Source organism: Python bivittatus, unplaced genomic scaffold (genome assembly GCF_059951505.1).
Source record: "Python bivittatus isolate LINGU-HERP-01145 unplaced genomic scaffold, Pbiv_v1 ctg000360_np1212, whole genome shotgun sequence".
Classification (NCBI taxonomy): Eukaryota; Metazoa; Chordata; class Lepidosauria; order Squamata; family Pythonidae; genus Python; species Python bivittatus.
In genome coordinates, this window is record NW_028277069.1 from 1,028,189 (window position 1) to 1,036,437 (window position 8,249).

An 8,249-nucleotide genomic window follows, 5' to 3' on the forward strand; every position below is an offset into this window, starting at 1 on the left:
ATGGTTCCAAATCAATGGTACCAGCATGGGGACCTCATCATTGGTGAGATGGTATCTATGGCAGATTATCATTTTAATGAAGTTTCATTTCATCAGCATCCTTCCCAGGAGTATTTTGGACATCCAGAGTAAGGAATTCTTAGGTCTCTTTTGTGGCATATCTAATTAGAGGAATTGCAATAATTGGAGTGAAAAGTAGATTGTTTTCTTTCATGATGTGACCCCTTTCTAATGAAAGATACTGCATAATGGAATACAGGATTTCATAAAGTTATTGCTTGTTCTTAATGAAACAGAATTCTTTATCTTGGCATGGGACACAGTCATAGCAGTTGAATTTTTTCCCTTTCATTCTTCCTAAATGCCTTTGTCCACATAGTAATATCTTTTTATCAAGTTGTTCAATCTCTTCCTAGCAGAATGTCTTTCTCTTTCCTTCCCTTTCAGATGCCTCCTCATCCCTCACTTTCCTTTTTTCAGAGTTTCCTGTCATTTTGCACCCATTGACCCAGATGGCTGAGCCCTAGTATGGCTTTCCTTCGGGAAGAACACTCAGCCTCCATTTCCTTCTTTATGGGTTTGCTAGTGCTTTAGGACTCATTTACTCAAGGCTGTATCATGTTGGCTTCTTTAGTTTTGTTTAATGCACTGAAAAACATTTGTGGTACACAAAACATGAGCAATAAGTGAGAAATAACAAGCATTTTTTTCCTCTCCAAATATAATGTACAATTAGAATGCCAGCTTTTCTGATTGGCATAAAAATTTAAAATGTGAACAAGAATCTCTTGGAACTTTCCAAGGAAAATACACTTTTTCATGTTTTCTTAAACCTCTAGATCTATACTTGGAGTGACATGTGATCAGATGTCATCTTATTTCTCATTAGGAGAAATTTATATCTGAGGTGAATTGGCTATACCTTGATTCATTCGGCAACAGTGGAAATCACAGGAACTACACTGCAGTGGCAGTAGAGGTGGATCAGCCAATCCTCAACTGTGCCTGTAGGTGGAGTGAAACACCTCTGTGAGTTCCAGGAAACTCCTCTAGAAATATTTAACAAGACATACAAATCATCCTGTTTTCAGAGTGCTAACAAAATTCTACCAGCATGTGCTTTCCTTGGCCTTTGCTGTGAAGGAGATCAATGAGAATCCACAAATCTTGTCCAATGTCACTCTTGGGTTCCATATCCATGACAGCTACTACAATGCAATGATGACCTATCGGACCACCCTGGACCTTCTCTTCAGATCACAGAGATTTATCCCGAACTACAAATGTGACACCAGGAAAAATCTCATTTCTGTCATTGGAGGACTTAGCTCTGAAACTTCATCCTATATGGCAGACCTTATAAAATTTTACAAGATTCCACAGGTAGGATTTTGGAGGAGGAAGGTAGGAAAATCACCCTCCTCCCCTCTTTTTCAAAACATGGCCCTCAAAAATTGATCATATTCTGAAGGATGACCACATAGCTCAACACTCTGACCAAATTTGTCAGCAAATATAAGGGTCTCAAATTGGGGAGAGGGGCAATAGTAACTGATGGAGATATATTTCTGTAATATGTGTTTAATTTCTTTTAGCTCACATATGGGTCATTTGCCCCACAGGATATTCATGGTTCTGAGATTCCCTTCTATTATTCTATGGTCCCAAATGAGTCCTCACAGTACATTGGGATTATCCGACTCCTGGAGCTTTTTGGGTGGAGATGGGTTGGGCTCCTTGCTATTGATAATCGGCATGGAGAAAGTTTTCTGCAGACCATGGAGCCCCTCCTTGCCCAGCATGGAATCTGCTCTGCTTGTACAGAAAGAATTCCATATTTAACCTACTGGTATAAATTATTTGAAATGTTGCAGAAAGGGAAAAATATTTATGACCGCATAACTGATGAGAACATTAATACATTTATCATCTGTGGAGAATCCTTGACAATTGTATGGGTGACTAGTATTATTTTTTGGCTTGATCCTGGACTTGAGCAGAGTTCCTTGGGAAAGGTATGGATCATGACTGCCCAGATTGATTATTTATTAACAGGAATGCAAAGACGTTGGGATCTGCAATTCTTTGATGGTGCCATTTTTTTCACAATTCCCTCAAAAGAAATTCCAGGGTTCAAGGAATTCCTACAGTTGATAAAACCTCCTTGGATTCAAGAAGATGGATTTTTTCCACTTTTCTGGGAACAAGTGTTTGATTGTTCATTGCCATCTCCTCCTGCGACATTACTGGACAAGAACACTTGTACTGGAGAGGAGAGGCTGGAGGACGTTCCTGGAGCTCTTTTTGAGATGCAGTTGACTGGGCACAGCTATAGCATCTATAATGCTGTCTATGTGTTGGCTCAAGCTTTGCATGCTCTCTCTTTACTTCACTCTAATCACAGACATTTGGGGAGGCATAAATTATCAGAAGATGAAGGTACACAACCATGGCAGGTGATTTTTGTGTTAGAAGTACTTTGTAGTAGAAAATAGTAAAGTACAAAGTTAGGTTGTATGATTCCAAAAGGAAGAAGCAACTATTAAAGAAGAAGAAGTGATTATTAAAGTGAAGTTGAATATCTTGTCCTTTGATAAAATTATGGCCATACCTTTATGTCTATTTGTTTTCCATTTTACTCCCTGAGCATCTTCAGGATGCAAGGATGGCTTAAGTGAACTGAGATCCAGGTCCTGGTTTTCAAATCCCTGTGACTTTGTAGGTGTTTCACCTATTCTTTAAGAGAATAGAGGAATCCTACTTAGTCTAGTCAGTTATCCTTCAGTCCTTACCATGTCCATAACAGTCTTCTATTTGTCAGAATTACCTCAAATGAAAAATGGGTGGGAAGTCAGGAGCAAATCAGTCTTGTGAGGCTTCCTTAGAAAATGAGGAGAAGACCAGAGAGGGAACCTGATTTCTGGAAATAATTTCTCCAGTTCACTACATGCTGGTTCCTGCACAACTTGAAGGACTGGGAACAAGAAGATGTGGAAGACTGGAATCCACTTTATCCATCATTTGACTATTGCTCAGGCAGAAGCATCTGGCCCTTCCTATTACTCCCCAATGCAGAGGGCAGCAAAGAGGTTGTCAAATGTCTGGAGAAATGGATTTTCCATGTTTTCAGAGTTTCTCCCTCAACAGTACAGTGCAGCTAAGATAAAATTACTGATGCCTTCTATTCTTTCTTTTTCTTCATTTTTTAAACCCAATAATGTAGCTCCACCAATTTCTTAAAGGCATGAAATTCAATAATTCTCATGGAGAACCCCTGACTTTTTATGATCAAAAGAAGATGGAAGGTGGATTTGATATCATAAACATAGTCACCTTTCCCAATTCTACCTTCCAGAGACTAAAAGTTGGAAAGGTGGATCCTGATGCTCTGAAAGGAAAGGAATTAGATATAAATGAGGACATGGTAGTTTGGCACAGATCGTTTAACCAGGTATGGTTACAAAGGAGAGCTTGTATGATCATTCTCAGATGGGGTATGACCATTAGGAAATCTACTTTTCTCCTACTAGGCAGCCCATGAAGATTAACTAGATTAAGAAATGACATTCTTTCCACTTTAATTGTTAATTGCACAATATTTATTACACTTCCCTCAAATATTGAAATGGAAGTGATAATGGAAAAAAAAACCCCATGCATTTAAGGGACTATATTTCCTTAGTTGAGTGAAGCTTCATTGAAGCTGTGAACTAAAGGAAATTTGATTGACTCAGTCCTTCTGCTCAAATGGGTGTATTAATTAAATATCACATCTTCAATTCCAAATATGAATCCATTTAAAAAAACTGGAAATCCCGATCAGCTATGCTCACAAATTCAGATTGGAGTGCAGATCAGAAATATATCTAATTGTGACTTGAAATACATTCTCAAATCCAATTTATTTTTGTACCCTTTTGCAAAAATTTTTGACAGGACTTTTCTTTTTATTGTCAAAGTGGTGTACATTTCATGTTCAGGGTAACAAATGCTTTTTCTTTAAAGCAATAAACCCTCATCTTACAACATGTTAATATTGATAACTAGGTCCTTCCCATTTCTCTGTGCAATGAATATTGTCACCCTGGTTATCAGAAGAGGAAGAATGAAGGGAAAAAATTCTGCTGCTATGACTGTGTTCCGTGCCCGGAGGGGAAAATCTCCATTAAGATGGGTAAGTTAACGAAATCCTCTGATTTTGTTAGAGTGATGAATTTGAAAATTTAGACAGCCTTTCATTTCCAACAAATGTGTTACTGTGGTATCTTTGTGGGTCTGTTGTGCTGAACACTTGCAGGGAATTGTTTTTCAGGTTGTCTATTCATGAGCTTTTATTTGGAAATGAATGGGGCACTGAAATCAATTTTGTTAGGTGATTAAATATTATAGGACTCTAAGCATGGAATTACATGTTATGATGATTACATAATAATGACAACAATGTTTTAATTAGTAAGAGTTTTTTTTAAAAAATCCTGGAATTGTTTAGGCTTCATAACCAAAAAAGCATCTTAAGGTAGGTTCAGAAACATTTGCAATGAAGAGAGACTATAGACAGCAAAAAGAGAAGTGATTCCAGAATTCTTGTTTTTTTTAAAGATGAAATATCAGCAAAAACAGCAAACATACAGAAATGATTGTACACTTAAAAAATACATATTTTACAATGACAAGGAAGGAAGGAAGGAAGGAAGGAAGGAAGGAAGGAAGGAAGGAAGGAAGGAAGGAAGGAAGGAAGGAAGGGAAGGGAGGGAGGGAGGGAGGGAGGGAGGGAGGGAGGGAGGGAGGAAGGAAGGAAGGAAGGAAGGAAGGAAGGAAGGAAGGAAGGAAGGAAGGAAGGAAGGAAGGAAGGAAGGAAGGAAAGATTGATCTGTAGTTATTTGGATAGAAATTTCAGATAGTTGGTATTGATCTGGAAGCCAGAAATCTCCAATCTGCACCAACAAATTAGGAAGTCTCTCAAAATGATACAATGAGATCAGAATTTCTGAAGTTTATGGAAGTAAATTTTTACTTCTTAGGAACACAGGGCCACCTAATGAAACATTTATTTAACAATAATAAGAAACTGATAAAAGTTATGAGGAATAGAAATAAATTACTTCCTACCTTAAACCAGAAAGAAAGAAAGAAAGAAAGAAAGAAAGAAAGAAAGAAAGAAAGAAAGAAAGAAAGAAAGAAAGAAAGAAAGAAAGAAAGAAAGAAAAGAAAATGATTAAATTAAAAAAAGATACATGCGTCTCTTGAAGTATCAGAAAATTATGCTTCCGATATAGTTTTCCCTTGAAAGATGTGTAATATATTGATCTTTTTGGAATTTCCTCCTTGTTCCATTGTCTTTCATTTTCACTTAAAATTTGGTGAAAAGATATCATTTAGATATCATATTTTGAACTGTGATCTTGAAATCAATATGTTTTTAAATATGAAAATGATCATATGAGGTATTGTCGAATCTTCATTGGAACAGCCCTTATAATAAGAACACAAAGTTAAAAATGGATGGAGATTTTCCTGGGGCTATGTGTTGGCCTTGCAGGGTAAACCAGAAAGGAATCACAACCAGATGAGCTAATTCTACTGTACTGTAAAGCTACATTGACAGAAGCTGGCAAGTCTGAAAATACAATTCTCCCCTCCCCCATCCTTTAAAGCTGAAGAAACTAGGGAGGTTCTCTTCTAAGCTTCTTACACTGCCAGCTGTTATCCAGCTGCATGCTGTGCTGTCTCTTATGTGACCCTCCCATTCGCAATGTCTCTTGGCCCAGTATCCAAAGTTCTTTCCCGCATATTGTTACACCATGCTACACTTCCTTGTGTGCATTCAAAGTAATATTTGTCTTAATTCTAACAACACACAAAATATACATAGGGAGATATTCAAAGGTATTTTCATACTGTAGCTTGTATATTTTGCACCCAAGACATACACATCAGGATGAGGATAGCTATGAAAATAATAAATTATCTTTCTCTTGAATCCCCATTGATAAGACTTTTCCTTTTTAGACGCTGTTGCTTGCTTTCAGTGCCCTGAAGATCAGTATGCAAATCATGACAAAGATGGATGCATCGTGAAAACAATAAGCTTCTTGTCTTATGAAGACCCTTTAGGACTCAGTTTAGCCACTGTGGCTACTTTATTTTTCCTCACTACAACATGGGTGCTTGGAACGTTTATTAAGCACAAACACAGTCCCATCGTTAAAGCCAACAACCGAGACCTCACCTACACTCTCCTCATCTCCCTTCTCTTCTGCTTCCTCTGCCCTTTGCTCTTTCTTGGACAACCTGGGAGAGTGACCTGTCTCCTCAGGCAATCTGCATTTGGTCTCATCTTCTCAGTGTCCATTTCCTGTGTGTTGGCCAAAACTATCCTTGTTTCTCTCGCCTTCATGGCCACCAAGCCAGGATCTCGGATGAGGACATGGGTGGGGAAAAGACTGGCCATTTCTATTGTCTTTTTCTGCTCTATCCTCCAAGCAAGTATCTGCATGGTGTGGTTGTCAACCTCTCCCCCATTCCCAGAGTTAGACATGCACTCAATCACTGAAGAAATGATTCTGCAATGCAATGAAGGGTCAGTCTTTATGTTTTACTGTGTCTTGAGCTATCTAGCCCTACTAGCCTTTGCCAGCTTCATTGTGGCTTTCCAGGCTCGTAAACTGCCTGACAGCTTCAATGAAGCCAAGTTCATCACCTTCAGCATGTTGGCCTTCTGCAGTGTGTGGATTTCCTTTGTTCCAACATACCTGAGCACCAAGGGAAAAGCTATGGTGGCTGTGGAGATCTTCTCCATCTTGTGCTCTAGTGCCGGACTCCTAGGATGTATCTTCTTCCCCAAGTGTTACATTATTGTGTTGAGGCCTGATTTAAACAACAAGGAACAACTGATAACAAGACATGTTTAAATGACTTTTTTCTTTTTCTTTTATTGTGTTTTTAAGCTAGTAGGAGAAAGAGAGATCATAATGAGAAATTCATTCTTAAGTTATTCTTGTGAAGGGCGTGTTCACCATTCTAATTTGCCTGTAGCTCTGAAATTTGGATTGATGGGCAATTCTATCAGATTTATGCTTTTTCCCAACAATATCCAAAGAAATCTCATAGAGATTACTGTTGGAATGCAAGTTATTTTTAGGACAACCAGAGAGACCCATTTTAAAATGAACCAAGGATAATTTTCTAACTATTCCCATAAATGTTCTTGAATTACCAAATGTAAATATTAGCACAAAGATGAAGTTTAAAATGTGAAGGTGAACCCCTGTACTCCATAAGAAAGCTTATTTTTTAAAAGTGAAAATCTAGGAGATCTGACATTCTCTATATTGTCCAAGATATAACGTAATGTAAGATCAATAAATCCATTTCTTTTATAACCAAGGAAGATGGATAGGTAGATATTTTTCCCTTTCTTGCTCTGAGTTTGTTTTGTTTTGTTTATTGATTATGTCATACTTAATAGTTATTATAAGCAAACATATTTCAATAGTAAAACAAAACATTTAGTATTGCGAATAATTATAGAAAGGATGTTACCACATCTAACTAAGCAATTTGAGATGTGAGTCAGTATGAGATAGGAGATTAAGACAATATCTGGATTTAAGAAATTATGCTTTCCTCAGGAGTGATTTCCTTTACTTCCTCCCCTTCCTGTCCGTAGGACTCCATCCCCTCCATCGTTCCCTTTTCTTTGCACTTCTCAGTAGCCTCTTCCAAAATACAATTGAATTACAATTCCTCAAGTCCAGTCATCCAGGACTTGATACACACTCTGGAGTGGAACCATTGCTTGGACGTATTATAGATGAAATACGCAGAACAGGAATCTTCGACACCTAGCAAATAAGAGAAAATCAGAGTCCCCCTTATCTCTGAGATGGGATCACAACCACATTATGTCACCATAATATATATCATAGCAGTATGCATCCTACAGCAATTAAAGGTGTTTCCCCATCACTTCTGGTATTCTACCTCTCCCCAAATTGAAGACAGAACTTTACATCTAGAAACCTGGAAGAGGCTGAAATTTTGAATATCTGAAATCTCTGAATTACCATGCAGTTCCTTTCATACTATTCATTCAGATAGGCATGTGAATTTAATATTTGAGAATATGAAATCTTGTTTCACAGGAGAATGCATGTAAAAATTGGGATGTCAATAGATGTTACAATCGGAAATATTGCCATAGGCTGCCCTAGGCAGAAAATATTTATTCTTCAAAGGAGAAAAACATT

At 37.7% G+C, this 8,249-nt stretch overlaps 1 protein-coding gene across 1 annotated transcript; it reads left to right on the top strand.

Moving 5' to 3' along the window:
- LOC148215408 (vomeronasal type-2 receptor 26-like) lies at positions 1-6,911 on the top strand. The gene is made up of 6 exons (XM_088143681.1): positions 1-128; positions 1,092-1,383; positions 1,596-2,456; positions 3,224-3,451; positions 4,048-4,174; positions 6,010-6,911. The coding sequence occupies exons 1-6, from the start codon at positions 1-3 to the stop codon at positions 6,909-6,911; spliced, it is 2,538 nt and encodes an 845-aa protein (XP_087999807.1).
- Positions 6,912-8,249: the final 1,338 nt, after the last annotated feature.

Excerpts from the sequence above, each read along its gene's own strand:
- LOC148215408 (XM_088143681.1), top strand. The coding sequence starts at position 1 with ATGGTTCCAAATCAATGGTACCAGCATGGGGACCTCATCATTGGTGAG. Across the intron at positions 2,457-3,223 it reads AAGGTACACAACCATGGCAG|CTCCACCAATTTCTTAAAGG; the intron begins GTGATTTTTGTG and ends CCAATAATGTAG. Across the intron at positions 4,175-6,009 it reads GAAAATCTCCATTAAGATGG|ACGCTGTTGCTTGCTTTCAG; the intron begins GTAAGTTAACGA and ends TTTCCTTTTTAG.